The sequence below is a fragment of the Pleurodeles waltl genome, chromosome 8 (assembly GCF_031143425.1).
Source record: "Pleurodeles waltl isolate 20211129_DDA chromosome 8, aPleWal1.hap1.20221129, whole genome shotgun sequence".
Classification (NCBI taxonomy): domain Eukaryota; kingdom Metazoa; phylum Chordata; class Amphibia; order Caudata; family Salamandridae; genus Pleurodeles; species Pleurodeles waltl.
In genome coordinates, this window is record NC_090447.1 from 771384112 (window position 1) to 771411362 (window position 27251).

The 27251-nt window shown below is 45.4% G+C and overlaps 1 protein-coding gene across 2 annotated transcripts in view; it reads right to left on the reverse strand.

The window, feature by feature from the left end:
• Positions 1-27251, reverse strand: part of TUBGCP3 (tubulin gamma complex component 3) — a 317898-nt gene that overhangs the window by 197120 nt on the left and 93527 nt on the right. For both annotated transcript variants that reach the window (XM_069205019.1, XM_069205020.1), the window contains exons 2-4: positions 26773-26880; positions 19370-19437; positions 7009-7086 (exon numbers count right to left, since the gene is read on the reverse strand). In XM_069205019.1, the coding sequence (XP_069061120.1) occupies positions 7009-7086; positions 19370-19437; positions 26773-26880 (254 nt within the window). The remainder of the gene's footprint in view (positions 1-7008; positions 7087-19369; positions 19438-26772; positions 26881-27251) is intronic.

The window sequence follows — 27251 nt, forward strand, 5'->3', positions numbered from 1 at the left end:
AATTTGACAAGCATGTCTCTACAATATCAATGTGTCATCTCGAAAACGGGATTATTGCAACATCACCCGCACGTGAATGCTGCCTGGCAGACTTGAGATGTGGCACAGTGCAGAATGAAGGAAGGCTTGTTTTCACTTCAGGAATTTTGACAATGTCTCATCACATGTATGTCAATCACAGTGGGTAACCACTGAACTTAGGGCACGCTTTGAATGCCTATACATCAACGACAAAGCTTTCCACCACTCTGATTTTTTTTTATCTGCCCCAGTTCTTCTACAAGGATCCACTTATGAGCTCCCTCCAATACGAAAGCCTTCAATCTAAAAACCTGTTGTGTCTACCCCAGGATCAAAAGATCGTGGCAAGGAGGCCAATCCTTAAGATTCCTTGTAGCTATATTTTGGAATCAACTACCCCAGCATCTCTGACACTATGATAAATTACTCACTTCCAGGAAGACTATCAAGACATTTTCTTGCTAAAGTTTTAGACTTTTCTTTGGATATGCTTCTTGTCATTAGGCTTTGCAATTATGCTGGGAAAACTTATGGCAACATATACAAAAGTCTAAAAACAAAGGAAGCACGCAGCCCACCCACACAACCCCTAGTACTAAAGTCTATTCTCTTTCAACAGGTGTGCACATCATCAGGCAAAATATCTCTCAGTTCAAGACTGACAACAGATGAACTGGGCCGACCCATTATCTCATGCTGTATTCAGGGCTTGGTGGAAGCAAAAAGTCAATGAAATGATACTTAAACATATCAACGATTAAAAAAGGCTGAAAAAAAGCCAGATTGTATTCATATAAGAAGACATTTTATGATGGTTTCTTGGAAAACACATAGCCTTGTGTGTGTGTGGGGGGGGGGGGGGAGTGGGGGGGGTACACACACATATATATATATATATATATATATATATCTCATTCCATAATGCCATCTAAAGTAAGCCCTTAGTCTCTAGAAGAGTCAGAGTTGGCAATGCTATGTTAGGGTGTACCGGAGTAGCTATCCCTCTATTGCACCTTGGGGCAAGCATTGTAGAAGGCTCACTCAGTGTAGGGTGTACACCTGTAGGTGAGGCACCCTGTACTGAGCCCAGGCAACCCTTAGTGGGGAAGGAACACAACCATACTTGTCCCCCTATAAGTAGAACCAAAATCACACACAAGAGTACGGGGTATCCCTTGGAGTTCCTAGAACTTATTAGATGGGTTAATAGTGTTGAATACTGTGGAGGGGCATGTGTTGATAGCTTTACGGTTGGGGGGATGTTTCCTTTACGGACTAGGTGGTCTCACACACTATACAGTGTCATGCTTCATCATATGACCACCTAGCCCCACCCAGGTAGGACAATGCCACCTGGGTGGACTCAACCTCACTGTTAAAGGAATAGGAGGGAGTGTGTAAATGTTAACCCTCCACAGTATTCAACACTATTAACCCATCCAAAAAGTTCTAGGAACTCCAAGGGATACTTTCCCTGTCAGTAGTTCCTCAATATGAAGTGAACCCCATACTCTTGTGTGTGATATTTATTGTAAAATACATACTAGAACTAACTTTGTGATATCTCCTAACTGGAGATATGAGCATGTAAAAAGGCACTTAGAAAAAAGTATGTACAGGAATATAACATGTGCCCATGGGGTGGGGGCAAACCATACACTAAGTAAATGGAATGCGAAAATCACTCCTAACTCAAACTACCACCCAAGGATGCTTAGGACTGGGGAAGGAGGTAAGAAGATACGAATCCCCAGGTGACCGTGTGCAGAGTTGTTACCCCGGGTCAGTGTCCGTAGGATAACATGGGGAAGTTGCGGTTGGAGTTTTCGAGTTCTAGGACCGTTCCCAGAGGACCCCAAGGAAACCCGTTGGGTCAAGGGAGGTTGGATTGTGCCCCCGTCCGTGGATGCCCAGAACAGCTGAGTACCTACACCAGGGAGCCTAGGTGCATAAGGGTGAAATCGTGTTGGAACCTCCCGTTGAAGTCAATGAGTTGTCCAGCTGCTTGAATGATCAATGGACCAGGTCGGTGGAACCCAGGCATAGATTCCTGAAGAAGCAGACCTAAGCAGAGAGGGGACAGAGTCCTGACCACCCGGAGGTGTCGAGGAAGTGCAGGAGGGCAATGCCCACCCTTCTCAATGATGCTTTCCTGTTGGGCGGTGGATGAAGAAGTGCAGCTGTGGAGTCCAGACTGTGCAGTAAGACCCCTGGAGTAATCTACGAGCTGCCCCACGCTGGTCTTAGGATTGCAGAGGGGTCTGTGGTTAGCAGGACCACCAACAAACCCTGGCAGATGAAGGAGAAGCAGTACTGCATGAAGGCTGACTGATTTGTGGGAACCAGCAAGGTCCAGATGACCCAACCTTGGCAGGTAGGTCTGGGCCAGCCCTCAGCAAGCAGGAGAGCCAGCACGAATCAAGAGGCCCCAGCGGGATGCTCTGGCAGCAGGCACTGGGAGCTGGAGCGTGCTTGAGGACGGGGCTTCTTGCAGCTTGGAGGTCTTGAGACTGAAGAGCCAACAAGGCTTGGAAACAACAAACAGACATGATGCATATGGGTTTCAGCATAGCAGCTCCAGCGAGAGACCACAGACTTCTCAGTAACAAAGAAGCCAGGTCAGACCTCTGGAGACCCACAGAACCACCACCTGCGTGGTAGAGCCTTAAAGAGCCCGTGGGACAGCAGGATTCACAAATTAGTCATTGACGCTGAGGTGCCCGCAGATGCAGGGGAGTGACTCCTTCACTCTAAGGGAGATTCCTTCTTGCTTTCCTAAGTACAGGTAGAGTCCTTGTGTCTCTGGAGGATGCAAAGCCACGGAGGTTGCAGGAGCCTTGCAGAACTGGAAAACCAAGTTTCAATAGGAGCCTTCCTACTGGTTAGAGTCCTGCTCTCAGTTCTGGTGAAGAACAGCATAAGTTCCGGTGTCTAGGTTGCAGAGGTGTCTTGCAGACAAGTCTTGAAGTCTTGCAGAGAAAGTTAGGGTCTCACCCTCAGGGGAGCTCTTAAGCAACCCAGGAAGGGTGTTGGACACATTCTGCAGGGACCCACCTATTGCTGGGGTCAGGGACGTCACCTAGCTTGACTAACCAGTCAGAAACTCCCAGGGGCCACTGCTCATCTTATTTCCAAGATGGCAGATGCAAGTGGCCACCTGGCAGAGCTCTGTGCACATCCCTAGGGGAGGAGCTGGACACAGGGGTGATCACCACCCCTGTCCTTTGTGTGGTTTCACATCAGAGGGGAAGCCGGGGGCTCCTGCACTGGAGTAAATCAGTTTATGCATGGAGGGCAACAAATGTGCCCTTCAAAGCGGTCTGGTGCACTCAGAGGCACCCCCACCCCAGCGCCACCTATTTGTGAGGGAGATGTGGGCACACCTCTCCTATATAGGAAATCCTTCATTCTGCCTTCTGCCCAAGTTAGGCTCAGCAGGAGGAGGGCACAACAGTGCCTGGGGTCAGCAGCGGCACAGGCTGGCATGCAGACCCTACAAGGCTGTACAGGCAGACATGAGGGATCCCCTAGGGAACCCCCAAAGTACACGGCATCATGCAACTAGCACTGTAATTGGTGTAGTTGCATAAGTCCAACATGTTTGATACCAAACAGGCCTAGGTTCAGTGAAGCCATTATGTAGTTGGACATCTCGTGTTGACCAGTGTCCACTACATACCTTAAGATGGCTTCCTCACACTTACAAAGCCCATAAAATTGAGTTTGGGGTTTGTAGGTGCACCTCTGCTCATGCAGGTGTGCCCTCACACTGAGAACCATGTGCCCTGCCCTTGGGCTGGAGGGCCTACCTTAGGGGTGACTTACAGGGTCAGAGTGCAGTAAACATGATAGAAGGTAAACCTCCTATTTGGGGTGAAATATGCATGCACCCATTTCACACAGGCTGAAATGGCAGGCCTGTAGTCACAGTTTGCATGGGCCCCCAAGGGAGGCACAATACATGATGCAGCTTATGGGGGACCCCCGGTTTACCAATGCCCCGGGTACCTAGGTACCATATACTAGGGACTTACAGGGGTGCACCAGTATTGTATGCCAGTTGTGGGATGTAGATGTTACTTGCCAACTAAATGTAGGGGTGAAAACACAGACACTGGGGTCCTGCTTAGCAGGATCCCAGTGTACTACAGTCTAAAAACACTGACACCGGGCAAAAAGTGGGGGGTTGCTATGGCAGAAAGGTGCTGCTTTCCTACAGCCATCACTATAGTCGAGTCAAATGTACAAAGGAAGTAATTGAATATTCAAATGGAATGAAACAGAATCGCGCAATGTGAAATCAGAAAACAAGAGATAGATCCAGCTTTCCACACTTGACCAAACTGTGTGATCCTATGCAACTGTTTAATTTGTCTTTGGCTCCTTTTTCTTCATTATCACATATTAGAACATTGGCATGTCGAGCGCTCCATTGAAGACAATGGAGTGCTCCGGGATTCTAATGGCTGGTAAAAGCCCTGAGCATCAATCAATCATTATTTGAAGTACGCTGCTTTTCACCCCAAGGGTATCCCAGCACTGAGGATACACTGGTCTCAGTCGAATAGCCAGGTCCTCAGTCCTCTTCTGAATTCCGCCAGGCAAGGTGATTTTCTTAGGTGGAGGAATAAGGCGTTCCAGGCTTTGGTGGTGACGTAAGAGTAGGAATGACCTCTGCTGTGACTTCGGTGAATGCGGGGGTTGTGGGCGAGGGCAGAGCGCAGTGTGTAGGGCCTTGTAGGCATGTGTTAGTATTTTGAACTGGCATCTCTTCTGGACAAGGGACCAATGGAGGTTCCTGAGGTGAGAGTGATGTGGGTCCGTTTGGAGAGGTCGAGGATGGGATGGGCAGCTGTGTTCTGGATGGTCGGGAGTCTCTTGAGTAGTTGGGTGGTGATGTCTGCTTGGAGTGTGCGTCCGTAGCCTGGCCGGTTGGCAGGGGCCTGGGTGACGGTCTTCTGGCATTGCTGTGGATCCATCTAAAGATTTTTTTAAGCATGCAGAGGGTGTGGAAGCAGGAGGATGATACTGTGTTGATTTGGTGCTTCATTGTGAGCCTTCCGTCAAGGATGATGCAGAGGAGACGCTCATGGTCTGTTGGTGAGGCTCTGTGCCGAGCTTGGGGGCCCCCCAGGTGTTGTCCCACTGGGTGGTGTTTTTTCCGAAGATCAGCACTTAAGTCTTGTCTGAGTTGTTTCAGGCTGTTGATATTCATCCAGTCAGCCAAACTGGTGATGGGGTTGCAGAAGTTTGTTCTGGAGATGGCAGGGGCTTCGGTAACAGAGGATAAGTTGTATGTCTTCGGCATAGGCTATGATGTCGAGTCCGGGGCACCCGATGATGTTGGCCAGGGGCATCATGTAGGTGTTTAATAGGGTGGGGCTGAGGGATGATCCTTGGGGTATGCCGCAGATACTTGTGCGTTCCAAGGTGAAGGGTGGCAGGCGGACTTAGCAGACTCTTTGGGTTTGTCTTGAAGGGAAATAGGTGATCCATTTGAGGGCATCCTCCCGGACATCAAAGTAGTTGATTCTGTTGACGAGGGTGTGGTACGATACGGTGCTGAATGTCGCTAAGAAGTCAAGGAGGATCAGGGCTGCTGTTCTGCCCATAGAGGAGATATCTAATAACGTTGGTGGTGGGTATCAGGGCAGTCTCTGTGCTGTGGTTGGCGCGGAAGCTGGCTTGGGAGTCGCTGAGCAGGTTATTTTTTCTCTCTAGGTGTTTGGTGAGCCTGTGGTTGATAGCCTTCGAGGTCTTTGACGGGGAACGGAAGCAGCAAGGTGGGGCAGTAATTTTTTAGTTCACTGGGGTCGGCAGAGGGTTTTTTCAGGAGGGGTCTGACCTTCGCATGTTTCCATTTGTCAGGAAAGGTTGCGTTTGTGATGGAGGCATTGAGTATGTTGTTGAGTTCCGAGCTGATTTCTTTGGTTCCGAGGTTGAAGAATTTGTGGGGTCAGGGGTCGGTGGGTGCTCCGGGGAGTATGGAGGACATGATGGTAGTAGTGATCTACGTGGTGAGTGGGTTCCATGTGGAGATCGAGTGGAGAGTGTCCATGAATAGGAAGATGTTTTTGAGTTCCACGTCGGTGGGTTGGGGGTCAAAGTTGTTGTAGATGGAGGCTACCTTGCATGGAAGTATTCCAACAGTGTGTCACAAAGATCTTGGGAGGGGTGAAACGTGTTCTCAGTAGCTGACAAACAGGAGAACTACAAACATCAACATTTCAATCTTTGTCTTTCACAGCTCTTTTTCTCCAAGCAGTGGTGAGTCAAATACAAAGAGACGGGTGACTGGGAAGTAGGGAGAGGGAAAGACAAGCAGAGGAGGATTAGAGAAACCACGTGCAACACAGAGTGCTCAGTGACACTCAAAGGGAGAGTGGAATAAGAAAATGGATGGGAATTTTGGGGGGAGGAACGAAGGAAAACTGCGTAAGCATGCTGTAGCTGAAGAGACAACAAGAACAAAGAGGAAAGAGTTGAACATGAAATATAAGACATCAGCATTGGAAGACTACAGCATTTTCAAAGGTAAAGGAGCTTTGCTCCACAGGAGACAAAACCAAAGAATACAGAGGAAATCTACCAAAAAAATCCAGGGAACCAAGACTGTCAAGAATGCCACCTAAAGAACAAGCATTGACTCCAAAATATTGCATGCAACGAACGCAGAGCTGACAAAGCTAAAGCTGTCTGTAGCAAGACCACAACAAAAATGTAGTGTAAAAGATCCATCTCCCAAGGTTAGCGAATATTTGGAAAAGTCAATGCTAGATGAGTGATCACTTCTTTCAAATGAAGTAAGCAAATAATTAAAATTATCTTCATAGTGGACTAGGTTCTCTAATTACCCCTGGGTTTGCCCCTAGCAAGGTTATCAAACAGGTTTTGAAGGAAGATGAGCAAAACAAACATTCCATAACTAGTTAATTTACAATTGAAGTGTGTTTTAGATAAAAAGTTAATGCAATAACTTTATTTTACCTTGCTGGATCCCTTACGCGGATCTTCACTAAGGCTGAGCAGGAGGTAGAGGACTGACCATCTGTTCTTTAATGTACCCTTGTCAAGAGAAAAAACAATACAGAAAAAGAAAAATTATCAGTCACGCTTACAGAGGAGTAGAAGGCTCTCACTAGCAATCTCTTATGAATAAAATACATCTCAGTCTACCACAGTTATTCAATGATAGATAATATTCATGAACACCTCTATTATTATTATTGATATAATTAACATCTAGCCATAGTTACTCTACATGGGTTACACGCTTCTTCTATCAGGTTACGCTGCATTGGTGACATCCACTTTCGACAGCAGCAAGAACTAGGGTTTTGTAAAGCAGTGGCTTCTACGAATAATCTGCAGTCAGTCAGATGTTCCCCTACTTTGTCATCTAGTTTTGTCCAGCTGTACTGTAACAGACCATTCATTGACGCCTTTTAATCAATGGACTGCTTCAGAAGTCTCACTGTGCACTTTTTTAACAGTATTCTTGCATTTCGCCAGTACCAAAGCTAAAGCAGCTAACAACAACTTCTTGATTATATCCCCTTTGGACAAATATTACCAGCACCAAACTGGCTTTAGAAGTAAACAGGTCCCCAACTGTTTGAAGTAGATCAGTAAAAGCATGCAAGGAATCTTTGAGCACAGTCACATTAGATGAAGGAAGAAGCCCTATTGTTAACACATTCGGGGAAATCATTGCTCCCATCAACATTTATTCCATGCAGCCAAGACCATTTCGACTCATGGTGCACTCTTATCTGGCAGAGACATATTCTAGCTGCAGATTCCTTATCATTGAATTGTCCTCAGACGTTAAACTGGATCTGGAAGATTTTTGTTAATAGCACACCTGTGCACTATTAGGTGGAGTTGATCTGTTCCGCGTCTGCATTTCCCATGCTAGATAGGACATGAAGGGTCCTGTATAAGCGCCACACCGGCACACTGACATCAGTTTCTCTTTACAACTTTCCGCACCAGAAGCGTTGAGACATAAAGAAACGGACTACTGGTAATCAAAAATAAGGCCCTGAAAGGGCAGTCTGTACCCCTAGAAATCAGTTTGCAAAGCATGGAGGATGGGTGGGTCAGTAACTAGAATATATCTCTACCAGATAAGGCGTTACCAAAGGTAAGTAAATTGTTCACCTGATAGAGACTTCCAGTTGCAGATCCCTTACCTTTGAAAAGATCCCCAAGCAACACCATCCACGATGGTGGGTCTGCGAACCAAGTTCATACTAGAAAGTCCTACAGGACCAAAAGGGGAAAGTGCCCGGTCCCTCCATACTAGACTGTCCAGGCAATAGTGCTTGGTAAGTGTGTGCAGGGGTGACCATGTGGCTGCCTGACAGATAAAGGACAGGAAACCCATGTGCTAAAGCAGTGGTTGCTGCTTTTGCTCTGGTAAAATGAGCACGCACATCTTCAGGTGGTTGCTTCTTGGCCAGTGTGTAGCAGATCTTTATACAGAGGATGCCCAATCTGGAGATGGTCTGCTTCTGCGCTGCCCGACCTTTCTTTGCACCCACATAAGAGACAAAGAGTTGATCGTCCAACCATAAATCTTTTGTACAATCAAGATAGAATGCCAAGGCTCTTTTTGGGTACAGGCTGGGGAGTCTCTCTTCTTCCTTACAGGGATGTGCGGTCGCATAAAAAGGTAGGCAAGGTGATGGAGTGGCCTACATGAAATGGCGTGACCACTTTTGGCAAAGAGGAAGCCCCTAGTAGAAAGCACCACTTTTTAAGGATAGATGGAAAGGTAGGGCAGCTTAGATGAAAATACCAGCAGCCCACTCACCCTGCGGGCAGAGGTAATGGCCACAAGCAAAGCTGTTTTCAAGGTGAGAGGCCCGAGAGGATAACTGTGGCGAGGCTCGAAAGGAGAGCACATCAGAAATGTCAAAACCAAATTCAAATCCCATTGGGGTATAATGAATGGGGACAATAGGGGACTTAAACAAAGAAGGTTGATCAGGCAACCTCAAAAGAACAGAAACTGCAGACAAATACCCTTTGAAAGCACCCATAGAAGCCCAGCTGGGCCAGAGAAAGTATGAACAACAGAATCTCAAAGAGGGGGACAGAAAGAGGGCCAACAGACTTGTCTGTGTACAAATTTCTCCCAATGACAGGCGTATACTGTTTTGCTGAAGGAATACCTGGCTGCCAAGATAACATTGCAGACTTCGGGCGGAAGGTCAAAAGATGTCAACTGTCGCTGCTCAATCTCCACGCAAGAAGGCGGAGACTGGACAGGTTTGGGTGCAGAAACTTCCTCTGCTGCTGTGACAGAAGATCCTCCCAAAGGGGCAGTCAGATCGGAGGATGGATTGACACGATCAACAGTTTGGGATACCAGTCTCTCCTTGCCCAGTCCGGAATCACAAGGATTACTTGGGCCCGGTTGTTCTAGATCTGCTTCAGAACTTTGGGCAGAAGTGGTATAGGTGGAAAGGCGTACAGGAGGTCTGAGTTCCACTAGAGATAAAGTGTCTCAGAGTGACTGCCACCTTAGAAACTCCAGAACGCAATAATTGCTGACATAACGTGTTCTCTGTGGAGGAAAACAGATCTAACTAAGGCTCTTTCCATTGCTGAAAGAGATCTTGAGCCACCTCTGGAGGAGACGTCATTCGTGATCCGGTAGTCATTTATGACTGAGTTAGTCTTCTGACGTTCAAACTGTTTGCCAGATGCTGAACCCCCAGGGATATGCCCTGCTGTTCCAGCCATGTCCAGAGGCGCAGAGTGTCTTGACAAATGGTCTATGATCCCAGCACTCCCTGCTTGTTGCAGTTCCACATGGCTGTGTTGTCTGAGAACACCTGCGCTGTCTTTCCCTTGACAGTGGGAAGAAATGCTTTCAATGCCAGCTGGATTGCAAGGAGCTCCAACAGATTGATGTGAAGTTCGGATTCCGCTGGAGACCAGATGCCTCTGATCTCCACATCTTCAAGATGGCCGTCAACACAGGAATGACACATCTGTCCCTAATGTCTGACCTGGTTGGAGAAAGGAGAGGGACCTGCCTCTGACCTGACTGCTGTTTGTGAGCCACCACTGCAGAACATGCGAAGTTCTCTCGAAGATCTGGACCTTGTCAGAGAGATTCTCTTGATGTTGCAGCCACTGGAACCTGAGGTCCCACTGCAGAGCCCACAAATGTCATCTGGCATGGGTCACCTGCAGAAAGTCAGTCAGTCATTCTCACCGAAATCCAGAATAGAGGCTGAAACATCGGTATCATAGCCTGAATATCAGGGCTCTCTGCTCGTGAGGATAAGCCAGACACTGCACTGGGTTAAGAACAGCTCCGATGAAAGGGAGTATCTGAGAGGAGTCAGGTGTGACTTCGGCATGTTTACAGTGAACCCCAGGGAATGCAGGAGGTCCACCATAGTCTGAAGGTAAGAGACAACAGCCTTGAGTAAGTTTGCCTTTAACGGCGAGTCAACGAGATAGGGGAAGACTGAAACCCCTGATCTGCGCAGATGAGCTGCGATCACCACCATCACCTTGGTGAACACCCGAGGGGCATTTGTACGGTCAAAGGGAAGCACAGTGAACTCAAAATGCTCATGGCCTACCCTGGACCAGAAGTAACATCTGTGGGTAGGCAGGAATGTAAGCGTTCTGTAAGTCCAACGCTACCATCCATTCTACTGGGTCCAGGGTACAAAGGACCTAAGCCAAAGTGAGCATTCTGAACTTCTTCTTGAAGAAGCTATTGAGGGACCGCTGGCTCACTGATCCACAAGGTCGGTGGATCCCAAGTCCCCAGCCACGCACATGCAGGGCAGCATGAATGGCACTGTGGCGGGACAGGAACAGAGGTGGCTGGGTGCCCCTTCCATAGCCACAAAAAGGGCAAAACGCATATTGACGGGGACGTGGGGTCACCACGAGGCCCAAGGACCTGGCCGTAGCACAACAATCACTGAAGTGCTCGAGCACAGAGTCTACTTTTTCTCCAAAGAGACCGGTGCCATCAAAGGGCATGTCCATAAGATTGGATTGGACATTCCCCCAAAAAGTCAGATGTCTTCAACCAGGCATAGCACCTCAGGGCCACTGCTGATGCAACTGCCCTGCCCACTGAGTAAGTCATGTCCAGTCCACATCGGATCGTGAATTTTGTTGCGTCTCTCCCATCAGCAGCTATCTGGGAAAGTGCAGTCGAGCCTCTTCCAGAACCTGTGGCAGCACTTGCACATATTCCACAGTGTGTGGGACTAACTGCCCAAAAGGCATGCAGAATTCACGGATCACAATGTCATGCTGGCTAAAGAAACATCCTCTTCCCAAGTGTCTCCAGGCTCATGGATTTCCTATTTGGGGTACAGAAGGAAACACGCCACGGGAGGTGGAGGCTTGGATATCCAAGCTCTCAGGGATGGGGTGTTGCGTCAGAAACCTTTGGTCACCCGGAGCAGGGTGAAGGCGGTGGGCAATAGTCCTGTTCACAGCAGACCATGTGCTGGGTTTGAACCAAGTACCCAGTAGGACATCTGTAAGGGCTTCGCTGAATAGGAGCAGAGGTTCGGAGGATAAAGCTTGAGGTTGAAGCACCTCTGTCAGAAGGTTAGTCCGGACTGCCACCAAAGGCAACTCAAGGTCCCAACACCTCAAGTGCTCTTCGCACCACCACTGAATATGAAGCTCCCTCCTCCGTAGCCACAGTAGGGGGAGAAAGCATTCCATTATCTAGAAAGGTATCCAGTCCGCTGGCTTCACCTAAATCTGAATGCCAGTCAATATATTCTTGAGGGTACTGGTATTCTAAAGGGTCCAACGACTCCTCACATTCATCCCGAGATCTAGGCCATAAGCAAAAGGCTCAAGATTCGACCTGGGAGGCACTGCTCCCACAGGTGTCCGAATCAGTGGCGTAGAACGCCCACCCGGCTCCGCGTCGGAATCACAAACTAAAATGGGGTCAGCACTGCCTGGGGGCATCAGGATCATCGGCGTCAGTACCGGCACCAGGGAAGGTCGAGGTGTCTCGACCAGCATCAGTCCAGATCTGGAAAGGATCGCTGGGTGCCCCTCGGCATTGGAGCCAGAACCGTGTGTAGTCTGAAGGGGCCGGAAGGCTCTCCAGTGGGGCTGAGCTGCCCAAAAATCAGGCACATGACCTCATAAAAATCTCTAAGTTGGGCAAGGGTTGCTCCAGCTCCCAGAAACTCAGGAAAGCATGGAGCCTAGGCGAAGGCTTCTCTGAACAAGGCCTACAGCACCGAAGCTCCCTCGTCTCGTCAGCCGGCAAATGAAGAGAAGGCAAAGCAGGCTTTGACAACTTCTTTGTCTTGTGCTTACTTAACGTCCCAAGGACATAAAGTGGGACGACCATGACTTCAGGTTCCGCAACCAATCTCAGATCTTCCACGTGACCAAGGTCTCGACATGAGTGAAGAAGGAGAGCCTCAGGCACCATTCAGCTTTAGGGACCACTCCCTCAAAGCCTTCGGATTCATGGCCTGACAGTCGGAGCACGACTGTTGTGGTCAGACCCCAAACACCAAAAGGCACAAAAGGTGCAGATCCCATCACCGGCATCACCCAATGAGAGGCAATGCAGGGCCTAAATCCAGTCTTCCTAGATGACATCCTCAATGCCCCAGGAGTATAGAAACTCGAAAAAGTCTCCACAATAGTAAAAAAAAAAAAAAAAAAGCCATTAAAAAAATTGACTGAGTGTTTGCTCTTTTTGGATCAGCACTTGTGCTGGCGTTGAAAGCAAAGAACCGACTTCAGGACGCCAAGGTAGCACCTATATAGGACGATGCCAATGATGGACACGGAGCTGATTGATGCCACCTAACAGCGTGCAGGGATACTGCTCACAAAAAATGTCCAGAATGAGTCTGACACCTGGGGAGAAATCAAAGGTAAGGAATCTGCAACTAGATGTTTTTATCAAATGCCTAATCCATACGGGGAGGGGGGTAAGCTAGTTATACTCAATGGTGTCATTTACACCAGAAACTAGACAGTCTTCCCTGCCTCATAATTTATTTAGTAGAAAGTGCCCTTTAGGTTTTTCAGCAATGAACCAAACATCAACAAATTCACTCGTAGCTTGAATAGATCACTCACTGTTGCCTGCTGCCTCCTATTTTGCAAGTTTTTTTGTAGCGTAGTAACTGTGGTGTTTGGAGAGCCCCTTAAAATGGGACTTCTGAGGCACTGGATTTCACTTTCCCCAATTTTCCTGGCTGCACTCCAGAAACACCCAACGCCACTCTCACAATTCTGGGAAGTGACGAAGCTCTGGATGCAGGTTAATTACTAGGTGGTTTACTATGCCCACCTCCACTCACTAAATGATTGGTTTCAGGGAAGCCTGTCTCCAGGAGGAATCACTCATTTAACTAGCAAGCACTCCAATGCAAGTGCCTGGTGCTCCCAGCCCACTCTGAGTCAGTGGGAATTTTAGCCTAGACAACAGCACTCTTCAGTGACAATCTTTCTATATTAGGTCACCCATTAGCCCCTTCAAAACCAGAAAAACGGTCCTCTGCACTAACATGGGAAGATTGTCAAAATAATTAGGGAAGTGAGGGAGCATTATCAATTTGGCTAATGCAAGCCCTTTCCCTCACCCCCAACCTCCAGTCACAGTAGAGGATCGGCACACAGTTACATATGCTTTCAAATACTTTAACCAAGCGAATCTGGTTCTTATTGCGATTAATCTTAAAAGATATCAAGTTGGCTTCAGACCAGGTCATATCAGAAACCACGCTGCTTAGTCAAAGCCAATTAATCTTCATAACCAAAGGCAACTACAGGTGAGAATTTGCCCTCTTTGCGGAGATAGCAGAAATCTTTGCCCAATGGACATCAAAAGAACGAGGAGGAACCATGCCCAAAAAGTACAAACAAAACCCAGGTCCATCCCCAAGCAGTTCCTTGGCTAGATAATAAATGTGTCCTAAAGAAAGAAGTAGGCATATGGAAGATGATAGGATGCAGGACACCCAAATGATAAACTTGAGAAAATAATATAAGCTGTTTGTTGAAAGAAAACTGAATTCTTCAACAGAAAATGGAAAGAACTCCACCGGCTGCACTGAATAACTGAAAACGTTTCTGGAATATGGTTCCTCCAAAAGAAAGTACGTCCTGGAGTCCAAAATCTCCTAAACTAGTTGGGTTCATCACTTTGAGTATCTTCCAAAACAAACATGTGGATGACAGTCTGAAAAAAAGAAACGTGGGTATGACGACAGATGCCTCAGACTATCTGAAACTCACTGCACAGGAAAAAGGCAAAATGAAAATCAAAAACTTGCTCTCTCCTAATTGTATTGGCAGGGTTATAGCCACCTTGAAAAATTAAAAGGCTCCAGGGCCCAACCTCTTCCTGAACATTTTCAGATGATATCCAATCTAGCGGGGGGAGATCTAACAGACCATCTTAAAGCACTGCGTTGACACCTGCATCATCCCAGGCTTACGGCACAATAGCATTATAGTGCCCAAATGTATTGGGGCTGAAATTGATTCAGGTCCCTGTGGAAGCGTAGCTCATATAATCAAGATTAACAATGAAATGTTTTTGAACTAATGCATAATAATGCCACATAGAAAATGTATTGATGTGTTTTACTAAACGTGCGTCTAAAATGTGCCCACGGGGAGTGGCTGCCAACATATATGAGGACTAATGAAACTGACTAATAATGAATTATTAATGTATTTGTATTAGAATTAAGGGTTATATGTTAAGGTTTTTCTAAAATTAATTAATAGGCCTTAGTTAGCATAAGTCGGGGCCTAGCTGCCCGGTTTCATATTAAATGTGTTTTTCTAACGTGCAGTGTGGTGACTTGCTGAAGGACAATGTAATCGTACTTTTCCAGAATCCTTGAGGATGTATGTAACTGCAGTGAATCCTTTCTCATGAAACTCGACTTGCTCAAGGAGACATTTTTGCCGAATGCAACAGTGTAAACTTGCAACAGGTACAAGGTCGCCTAAACCGGTATAGACAATGGAACTACTGTCTGGGGATGTGAGAGGACCACGAGAACATGAAATCATACCTGACATTCTACCCGTTGAAGACGTCAATCACAAGAACCAATAAACTACGTGAGAACTGTTATGAGGTGACAATTTTGATGGTACGACTGCTAAATTATTGGAGGGAGATAGTAGTGCACCAAAATCTGCCCAATTGGAAATTAGGGGACTGTACAACAGAAACGGGATAAAATCCCTTGACCCAAAGGGAAATTAAGCCATTGCAAGCCATTCTTGCTATGACCCTGCAACTTTGTCACTCTGCATAAAGACTTTGTTGTCTGAACTCTTCAAACCATCCTCAAGCTTACCTTGCCCATTCTATACTTCTCCTCCTTATGAGGGAAGTGTCCCTTTTTGCCCCGTCTTGCTGAACTTTGCTGTGTTTCCTGGCTGATGGCGAATCAACTGATGTCCTGAGGACGAAGATTGACTCTGTATGCTGACCCATTACGGAGGGTAACTATATAATGACAAAATTTTAATTGTCGGTTTGCCTTTCCTTTCTAGGTACCAACTGCTTCTTTGACAGAGACCTTAGTTAGATGTTTTTTAAATTTGTGTGGCTAAATTGTTTTGCATGACGCCCAACATTCCAATGCTGATTCGAGGTTAGTTAAGGAGTTCACTTGACGGATGCAAATAGACAAATGATTGAATCAATGCTTTGTTGAATAATATGCTAATGATACTCTGCGCTGATTAACTCATGTTGACGTTGTGCTATGTTCTAGTGTTTAGGATTCTTACTTTGATGAAATCTTATTCAAGTTGCCATATTATATCCGTGTTGATGTGGTTTATGATTCTGAGATCTAATAAACTTGCTAGTAGATTGTAATAAATAGGGAATAAACATCAAAATCTCCATAAAATTTTGAGTGGTTACTCATGACTGAAAGGTCATGGTGTGTCTCGCTTCTTATTAATGTCATTATTCTGATTGAATTTATCTGTTATGGTGAATATTGATGACGTTATTGATCAATTGATTGGCATGATGACTAATTGCCTCGTCCTAAGGTGTCTTCAATCAGGGTCAAAAGATTCATTGGCCTAAAACGAGTCCCAGTCTATGTAAATTATCTAGTAAGGGACGCGTTATCATACCTTTGTTTAAGAGACATAGAAGACAAGATTTTCATGAGCATAAACCTGAAACATATTCAGGAATGGGAAGAAATAGAAGGAATCCTTACCACATAGCAATGCAGATTTAAACCTGAAAGGCCTGTCCACCACTGACCAGGCCTTCTTTTCAAAAGCCTGAAGTCAAAATATTTGAAACATCTAAAAAGAATGCCTACTTGTATCTTTCTTAGATTTCTAACCTGCGTTTGAATGCATCACCAGAACAAAATAAGTTTAAAGCTGGAAAAACATCTCTAAATGCAATCATGATGCCATTAAGTAAGAAACCACTTACATATCCGTGACTTCATTATTCTGCATAAAAATTGGTGAAACATAGCTGCATGCTGGTTCTTATCATTTTCAACATATATACACAACCTTCCTGAGGAATGTTTGAAAAACATCACAGATATATCAAAATCCAAAATATTTTAGTGCCAATTGTACTCTTGTTTAAGATTTGGAGCCTCTAATGTGGCCCCAAGAGCTCTCCACCATATTTGCCTTCTACAGAAAACTACTGAATAAAAATAACATCATAATTAGAGAAGGAAAAGGAAAGATTATGGTCCAGGGCTTGCAATCAATGAGATCAAGATCCAATTTTATCTGCAAGAGGAGCCAACAGAAAAAGGGTCAATCTTTACTTACCCGGGCTAAACTCTGCTGCCTCGACCTTATGCAAATCACGCAAGGAGAAGTCCTCTGGGAAGACTGAAGACACTGGCAAGGGGATCCTGCGATCCGTCAGCTGCTTTGGAGGAGGAGTTCTAAACTATGAAGCAATCACAGCTAAAGTAAATATGGATTTGATCAGCACACACGAAGCCAAGGAACTGAAAGCTGTGAGAGAACTCTGATATGAGAACCTCCCAGATGAGGCTGTGGAAAGCTGTGCTCCGGATACTGTACTCCACGCCAACCTCAATGCCTTAAAAAGGGGACAGGTTTTATGACGAAACAAAACAATGCATGCTCAGTTCACCTTACTGATCTATCCCGGGAAGAAGTAATGACCCCAACAACAAATTTGAAAGAAAGATCAAGTGGCCAAAGAACAACAAAGCTTAATTTATGTCCCCAGATGCTGCTTCTTCACAGATTATCTTCAAGCCAGGAGGCTCACAAAAACCACACTCAAAAGGGAATACCCACAACTCAACCACCGAGAATGGCAGGAGAAAGCCAAAAAACCATTAACAACCACCATACCAAGCCACTCTGCAAGGCAAGGTCGATCATAGAAGGTTTGTTATGGCAAGATAGAATATTTTGGCCTGACACAGATAGAACAGCAATAGGAAGTCAATCAAAAATTCCTCTAGAATGCAAATGGTATTCTGAGGGCAGAAAGACTCTTCTGGAGAAAGCCTTAAGACTAATGCAATCTGAAGTACAATACAGTACTCCATGACTACTTCAATAAGCCCACTCCCCAAAAATCACTCAGAGTTGCGACTTTCCTCAGTGAAGTTCAGAAAAGTAGAAAAAAAAAAATTGCCACGATGGCCACAAACTCGAGGGAGTCATAACAAATGTAAAGAGCAACTTTAAAGACCTGGGCAGAAAAAAACCACTCTGTAAAAGGTCTTCGAGCATGGATGTAACCAAAGCCCAGGATAAATACCCACTGGTAATACGGTCAATTCCCTACCCTAATTAACTCTACCCCACAATTTACTACTTCACACTTATATCACACTCAGAAAGGGAGAAACTCACTAACGTCTGAACCATAACGAAATAAATGAAGTTCATGGAAAGAAAAGATAAAAGTCTTGCACGCTTAGTTGGGTTGTCTCTGCTTCTACTATGGTTACACCTGCTTATTACTTCCATGATTTCCTGATGCAGCATTATTGAGCACGTGTTTTTCCCCAGACTACTAGCCATTTTTACCCAGCCGTGCTTTTTCAGCACTCTATCAACTGTTTTAACTTGTCTATGCTTTGGTATAAATAACCAAATTTTAAATAAAGTGAAAAAAGTGAAGCCCATGCCCGACATCAAACACGTCTATAGAGGTCACCAATACAAAAGGAGGTGCCATTTTATTAAAGCTTAGAATTTAGTTATCTTTGTAGAACCAATGGCTAGGTTAGGATATGGAACTTGTAAAGGGCTAACTGACACGCTGGTGAGGGGTATCCTGGGGAATAAAGGGAGAACCAGAGGGTAAATGTAAAGTTTTAACAACTGAAAACAGCTACCAACAATAATTGAGGGAATAACAAAAATGTTCACGATCTCATCCACAGAGAAGGCTCGGCCTCCAATAGAGAAACGCTGAACCCGAGGGATCGCAAGTAGTGAACGTTCAATAAATCTGGGAGCATGTGCAAGATGGACCATTTAAAATGGTGTCCGGGAGCAAAGCATTGGGGTTGGGCACTGCTTTGTTAATCAGACTTAACAATGGTGCGCGCTTTGACAGTGAGACAATGAAAAGTGGCCAAAACGTGAGAGATGTATTCCCTGGCTATAGGTTCCAATATTAACATGGCAGCATAGCTTTGGACCAGCTGAGGTCTCTGTAACAAAAGCTGGAAGATCAAGAGGCACACGATTACAGTAAACACTTGTTGCACTGCCAGCATGCACAAAAAGATCTGGAGTTAAACCTTCTCCTCTCGTGTGCAGAGTTCTTTTTCACATTTAGAAGAAACAGGAAAGCAAATACATTTAGGGAACAATCAATGCTTTTACAGTACGTGATCACAAGCTTTTCTTACTAAAATATACATACATAAAGCAGAGTACAGACCCTTGTCACATGAAAGCTCGAAAGTTAAAAAGGCCATTAATTTCATCAATAAATCAATGCATTTTTAAGTACATCAATCTAAAATAAGCAGCAGTTAATGCGATTAGCTCTCAATGTCAAACACAAGCAAGAAACAATGTTGACTTCTGAAAAGCAGCTTGCAGCACTCTAAACCGCACTCTACAATCTGCTCGCTGGGCCCCAAGGGGCCACGTCCTTCCTGCCGTAGCACAGCCACTTAACTGTTGAGTACAAAAATAGTTTTCCAAGAATATTACAGAGCTATTGGGTGTTTGTCAACATGAACTTGAGTGAATTCACAAGAAGGGTCTTCCTGCACATTATGGAACTGAAGACTGACCTGCTTTTTACAGGAGAGTGGATAATTCAAGCAAACTGTACCTGTGACTGAAGTTTTCTGTACAGTTCTAAGAAGGAGGCAGCATCTGCTTCCCTTCTCTGGCGGGAAACTAAATTGAGGAAAAAAGGGTCAATTAAATGAAAGTTCGCAGTTCAATAAAATGTCACGTTAAACATCATTAGCACTTTTGATACTAGGAAGCTGAAAGTTACGAGCAAGTGAAACACAACCAACATTTCACCTGGCAAAGACAGCAACGTGAGCATATGTTACCAACTTTTAGCAAAACTTCTTCTAGGTAGGTTGCTAGCCTTATGAAGGCAGGCAGCCACGTTCCAGATCAGCGTTACTTAAAGCCTGAATACTTTAATATATACACTTACTGTTCCTGCTCCCGAATTGTCCTCTGGCACCCCATCATCTCTGCCAGTCACACAAGAACTAGTTCTCTCCAGACAAAGTCGGCAGGGTGAGTCCCGTAAGAGGTGCTATCACTTCATCATTTTTACTCCTGCACCAACTGAAGCGCTTTGGCACCTTTAATCCCACCGATGCTCATTCATTCGTTGCTGACTTGTTGAGCAACACCATGCTCGACTATCCTAGCCTGGCCTTCATGATTACCTGTGTACCATCAGCAACGAGTGTAAAGCACTGTTGGCTGATAAATTAGCGGCTAAAAAGTCCTGATGTTCCTAACCCCCTGCATCATGCTCGTCTTCTTCCTCCTCCTACCACTTTACATGCAGTTCAGATGGGCTGTGTGCAACACCGAAGGGTCCTTCGACCTCAGTGTCTTCCTCATCCAGCAGATGTGCTGGCACCAGATGAATCACCTTGCTTTGAGAAGTGTGTGATGGGGTCAAATATTTGCTTTTCTCATGTCTATGTGTTTTTCCCTCACCGACGGGGTCGAGATGGCTAGGCTCGTTGTCACAAAAACAATCTCTTCCTTCGATGGGAAAGTTGTCGATGATGAGATGGACGTCAACAGAGGAACTGTCGCCGCTGTCGTTGACGGTGAGGTGAGGGAAATCTTCAGCATTGACAGTCTAGTTGTAGATACCGTCGGCGAGGACGTCCTCCTTGAGATGGAAGAAGCAGTGCACAGCATGGAGACAGTGCTGGTAGTCAAGATCATTGATGCGGCCCTGTATGTCTTCATCGTTGAGGTTTTCATCAACAGCAGGACGCTTGTCAACAACTTGTCAGAAGACGGAACTGAGGAGGGCTTTTTAAAAGAGTGACGAAGCTGAGGGGGTGGTGAAGGCAGTTCAGATGATGTCTTTTTTTCAGCCTTTCCAAGAAGGTAGATTACCCTTTGGCTCCTTATGTCTGGCGGAAGGTGTATGTTCCTGAGGAGATTTTGAAGGACTTTGGCCTTTGTAAGACCCATGAGGGGTCTTTTTTTAAAGGATTTTTTTGGGCTGCTCACTGAAAGAGCAAGAATGGGGAAGATCCGTCCCTTTCATGAGATCTTCTTGAGGATGTAGAGGAGTTGTCACTATCGGATCCAGATACTGGCTCCTTCCTAGATTTTAGCTTCTGAAGCCAAATCAGCAGCCTTCCTTCTCTGATTTTTAAAGTTTTATTAGAAAATGGTTAACATACCTTCCAGTCTTTAGCTATATGATTCAGATAAAGACCATACATGTAATCCTTATGAGGATCCTTGAAGCGAGGTCTTTTTTTACCACAGGTTTTACAGGCCCTTAAGAGACTTTTCTTCTCTTTATCTGGCATGACAAGATGAGAAGTCAGATTGGTCACAAACAAGTAGTTTGGTGCAAAGGAACGAACACCCAAAACACAGAAATACTGGAAACGTCCTAGAAATAAGTCTTAGTAGGTATAACTGAGTAGCGCTCATTTGAGGCTTCCTAGCACAACGTGTAGTCGAAAATCTGAGGTACTGAGGCTTCTCACAGGAGTGTTGTAGAGGGCAAAGCGCCCCGATTGTCTGAAACCTAGATTTGGTCTCTGTTTTAAATTGGCTAAGATATGTTACAAAAGTAAAGGGCCTATGGGCCTTCATGCACTATGTTTTACATTACATTGCTGTTATAAGGTACTGGGGGACTCCCAACTAGACAACTGGGAACAATTCAAGCATGTGAATCTATGAAACGTTCAATTCTGGAGTAATGAAAATGTTGTATCAGGTCCACTCAACTTTGTTTGCCTCAGCTACCCAGGATTGAGCTACATTTTTGCACAGACAAGTCATGTTTTTTCAAAGAAACAAGTGTGAAGCATTAAGAAGTTCTAAAACTGCCTCCAATGTATAAAATTAGGTTATATGTGTATCTTTAAACAGACTCCTGAATGACACAAATCTACCAGACAAAGTATTATGAATTTTAAAATAAACAATAAATCTCTGCTTTTTCTCGCTCAACACAATAAATCATTGTGCTCGTCCGCTATGGCAGTATAAGGCTAGCTACGACAAGCAAGTTGAAAATGGCTATCTAGACATTTTGAGAGGCCATTAAGGAGCCAGTCGCAGGGACCAACCAGGTATAGGGGGACAGTTACCTATCACAGTTAGCAGTCTCCAGTCAAGTTCTGGATCCTTAGACTGGACCGCTTTTTAAGTTAATGGAGTGGTCCTGATACAAGGAATACATGATGCTGAAGGATGCTGGGGATGTTGATTTAGTGCGGTGGGTCCTCCTGTGACCATCCCTCAGTCCTCTGGCTTGGGGGAAGTGTTTGCCCTCAGGGATTGATCTTGCATGAGATCCAAGTGAAGTCCAGCACAGGTCCAGGCGCTACTGGTCTTCGGTTACAGCAAAACCAGCAATTTCCTTTAAATTACATTGTAGTCTTGGCAGGGAGACCTTAGCACACTTTGACAGCCTTCACTGGTCCAGTGAACTCTGGGACAGCTTGTGAGGGTCAGGACTCCTTCTCGTGGGCTGCACTTCAGCATCCAGCAGCGGTCAGGTTTTTTGACACTGGCCTCTAAAGGGTGCATGCTTCTTATTCTCAGCATTTATGGCCCTTTGGCTTTAGCAGGGAGTCAGCCAATTAAATCTTGAAGTTTAGTCTTTCTATCCAGCACTGGTGGGCAACTTTTCCATGAGTGGGGCACCATAAGCACAGTCTTCTTTGCCAGTCCTCAGGTGCAGCAGGTGCTTTACAGCCTTTGGTGCATAAACTCTCTGATGAGTACAGGAAGCAGCAGGGCAGTCCTTCTCTGGTCTTTTTTCCAAGACAGTAGCGATCTGGGGCCTGGGTGCCAGTAGTGCCATTTCATGCCAGCTGAGCTTAGCGGGTGGTAGTGGCGGTGACTAACTAGCCAATAGGCTACCAGGCCCCTTCACAGGAAGTAGTTATCAGGTGGGAAGTGTGGCATCTAGATATCCCAGAGTGCACTATTCTGCTCACTTTCAACCTGAACAACCGGTTAGACACAGGCCTTTCCTTTGCTGCCTAACTTGACAGCCTGTCTGCCTTAAAAAAAAACAGCGGCCCCTTTTAGTATCATCACCATTTGCCAGTGAAAGGTGGCTTCCCCTCTGAAGCTCAAAGCATGGGCTCAAACCCACTACGGCCATCCTGCCAGAAGGTGGCGACACCTCTTTCCTCTGCAGGTCCTTTGTTCCTCTTCCTGAGACTTATTTGCACCTCTACAAAGGAGGGCAGCAGAGTATCTCCAGGGCAGCAGCTGTTTGCAAGAAAGACCAGCTACTGGAAAACGTGAGCAAAAGAGGCAACTTTCTAAAGTTGCTATTTGTAAAATAGTTACATTAAATTTGACCTGGGCAACAAGTCAGGTTTAAAGCAATAAGGGCCAGGTGTATCATGATTTCAAATAGCCATTACCCAATTGTGATTCTCTGCTAATCGCAATTAGGTAATTTTATATGAATTTATGAAACTGCATGAGTTTCGTTTTGCGTGTCCTAACGGGTCACATATCAACCTTCCTCATTAATATTAATGAGGCAGGTCACAATTTAAGACCTATTAGGAAACGCTAAAATCACAGTGATTGTGGCCTGCTGGGCTCTGCAGACCACTAGGACTGTGATTGCTTTTAAATAACGCATTTAAAAAAAAGAATGCAGCCCATTTTAATGAAAAGAAATGGGATGGGTTTAAAAAAGAAAAAATAAATGGTTTCTTTTCATTCTTTAAGAGTAGGCAGTGGTCCATAGGACCACTGCCTGTTCTTAATCATTTTCCCTACCATTCACAATGGGGAAGGGGTCCCTTGGGGGACCCCCATCCTGTTTGCGAATGGGTTACCACCTACTTTAAGTAGGCAGTAAAATGTGACTGTTTTGTGACTGCAATTCGGTATTAGGAAAGGACTACCTGAACACACCCATTCCTAATACCAAATCGGTATGTATTTGGAATTCCAAATTGCAATTCGGTAACATGTTATTGAATTGCAAATTGAAATTCATACATACCAAAATGCATTTTTGCAGTCGCAAATGGCCCGATCGGCTGCAAAAATGCATGATGCATATGGCCCTAATCCTTTGATACCTTTAATTATCAGCTTTAGTATCCCCATCTGGAAGTTAGTACTTCTGAGTTGTTAGGTAACTCCATAGTAGTCAATGAGCCTACTAGTCTTGCTAAAATAAAAACAGCAATGCAGGGTTTTACTGTCAAGACATATAGAGTCATCAAGACACGTTCTTTTTTTCATATAGCGCACCCTCCCTTTAGGGAGTGTTAGGCCTGCCTTAAGTGTGACTTATAAATATTAACAAGGAAAGGGTCAGGCTTCGCCAAAGGTTTAAATGGAAAAATCAAGGTAGCAGTTTAAAAAAATCGCTCTGCCATTCAACAATGGCAGCCTGTGAGTCGTGCTGTGCTCTGTCACACTCGTAGTGGCACAGTAAGTGCTTCAGTCCATGAGGAACCCTTTACTTCAGGACATAGGCAAACTAGATACCATATGCTAGGGACATAATTGTAAGTTAATGTATGCCAACTGAGGGCTCACTCAATTGGACATACGGTTTTAAGGGCTAGAGCACTGGTACTCAGGGGGCATAAAGCAGGCCCCAGCAGTGGACGGGGACCCCAATACATCAAGGGGACTCCTTTCGGCTCAAGGCCAACGTATATGTGAGATATAGGAGACTCAGGGGCCCCTTGTCACATTCTGCAGCCTCCCGCCCATCTTTTTGCATTACGCCACTGCTGGCCCTGGGGCCTTGTTAGCAGGTTGTAGATGTGAAGCTCACTGAGGGCAAGCTGATGGGCCATTTTTGTGTGACCCAGGATAAGCAAGTCATCAGAGTATTGGATCATAGGAAGCCTACTGCAAGCAATCTTGTGTGGGATCATATTTGCCTTTATCAGTGAGCAGCCTTTGTCAGCAGTATAGAGATTCAAACGCATAGGGGCTAAGACACACCCTTGATTTTGTCCCCATGTGGTCGGGATTTGTTTTGTGGCAGTTATCTGTGCCTGTCTTGACACGAACCACATGTACAAGTAGAGAAAAATGATCGCTACATGAGGTAGAGGGTATAACCCCACTCTGCCAGCTTTGCTCAAAGCTTGTTGTGGTCAAAACCATTGAAGGCTGCGCTGTAATCCACAATGCACATGACGAGGGCGACTGAGATGAGAGGGAAGCAGTGCACCAGACAAAACAAGGCAATAATGTTACTGATGGTAGAAGAATGTTGTCTGAAACCAGTTTCATAGAACGGTATGAGATTTGCCTCAGCCACCCATGCCTCAAGTTCATGTAGAAGGATTTTTGCATAGACTCACCTGTTGGAAATCGGACATCAGTTGCTAAACAGTCAAAGAGTGTTCCACTCAATTCATTCATCCATTCAGCACCGATATGATGGGGACGGGATTTCATTCTGTCTGGGTGGCCCTTCCACCTACCAGAGCCGCAGACGGTAGTCATGAATAGCTCAGAGTTCAGGTGGGGTGCAATCCGAAGTTCTTTCTATAAGCACTCTAATTGACCTAGTACATGCTTTCCTCATAGATTTCCTGAAGCTTAACAATGTCAGGTCAAGGCTGGTAATAGCTCACAAAAACCTTACGAAGGGCTCCTTTTACACAAGGAAAAAACAGGCACTTAAAGGTCAACAGCTATGAGAGCTGGGAATGGAAAATTTCTCAGGGCGTTCTTCTGCTGGCTTTGCACATACCTTAAATTCACAACCATGAAGAAGGCGGCACTAACCAGCATTTACACTCACACTATCAGAACTTCATCAAGATGTCCTTAACTTAATCGTCAAGGACAGTCAGCACCTAGTCATAAAAACCTTTGCAACCCACTAGAACTCAAGGTACAAATAGGAAGCCTCTGGGACAGGCAAGGGTCCTAATTAAGCAGAAGTCATCCTTAAACTGGATTGGATTACCGTACACATCTTGGTACCTTCACGTATTTGCCTCCAAATCCTCAAATATCCAGATAATTTTCACCAAGCATGTTCAACATCGAACCTGGATTGTTTGGTTCATGCCAGAGTTTAAGGATAACCACCCACTTAGATTCATTGTTTGCAAATTTATCTCAAGTCACAGCCTTCCTGGATTCGCATGCAATGTTGCCCAGATGTTGAATGAGCTGCAATACCTTAAAATGCTGTGTGCGCTATACAAATGCATTGTTGAAGTCTGGCATGAATCCTTTCCCCACTAAGGTGGAAAACTCTGATTCACATTATGCTGATCTTTCACCATTTAGACCCTTGGAGGCAGTTATGCGACTTAGAAAAACCACTTCGGAATAGAGAAGGCAATGTTACAAACAGTGCCTCAGGACGCAACAGGAGTTTGCACCTATTTTCTGCCCCCCCCCCCCCCCCCCCCCGGGGGCACTGCAGTATTACAAAAGAAGGCGCAGATACTGGTGTGTTTCATTCTCTAATTCAGATAGAGCTGGTGCACATAAAGGGACAGCACTACCTTCAGAGTGCTCTCCTCATTAGTATGGGGGGTCTACACCCATACTAAGTATGGGGGGGGGTCTTTACCCATATTAATGACGGAAACACTGTCTCTGTGTGGTTCGGCCATAACCGGACAAGGAGGCAGAGGCAAAGAGGTTGCCAGGAGGTGAACAGTCAGTGCACCCCTTGATGGTGACCATGCAAGGAGGTAAGAGGGTCCCATAGATCAACCAGACAACCGCCTGTAGGGGAGTGTAATCACTCTCTTTGGCTGCCTGCAGGGGGATCTCTGCCACCTCTTTAAAGTCCAATCAGGCATCGCTTGCACAGAGAAAGGCAGAGTAGCTGAATGAATGCAGATATTGGGCAGCACATTACTCGTAATGTTTACAGGTACGCCATGGTGCAAACAGGGACAAGTGTGCCCATTATCTAATATGGGCACAGTCAGCACAGACACCTACCAAATAAGTGCGAGGGATCATTTTACAAGAAAAACCTTATAAATCAGTCACTGAAAAGAAAAAATAAAGACTACTTACGTTCTTTCTTGATTTTTTCAGCTACAAGGAACTCGTCCCTCTCAACAGTTGGGGCAAAATTACTTCCAATGACCCTCACCGCATACTGGAACTGCTGGGCTACATCAGCTAAAAAAAATAGAAGTGCTGCGTTAGCAGCCATATACATACACACTTGCCCCGTAACAATATTTACAGTATGAATGTCAGTTTTTGTGTCCCACAAGGGGGCCTAAATCATTAATACGGTGGCTAAAGACCTACCATTTAGCGCATTTATTAACCAAAAAAAAGCAACACGCTTAGTTAATCATGCAATGAATTAATAAGCATCATTTACAAGTTACCCCCCACCTCTACAGTTGGGAGGGAAGAATAAGGACATATTGACTCAGGAAATTCTAACCTTGCTACGTTTAGCGAACAAATCATTCATTAAACGTATGGAGGGCTTTTGCCAACAAGCTGTGCTACCATGTGAAAAGACGGCGCTATAAAAT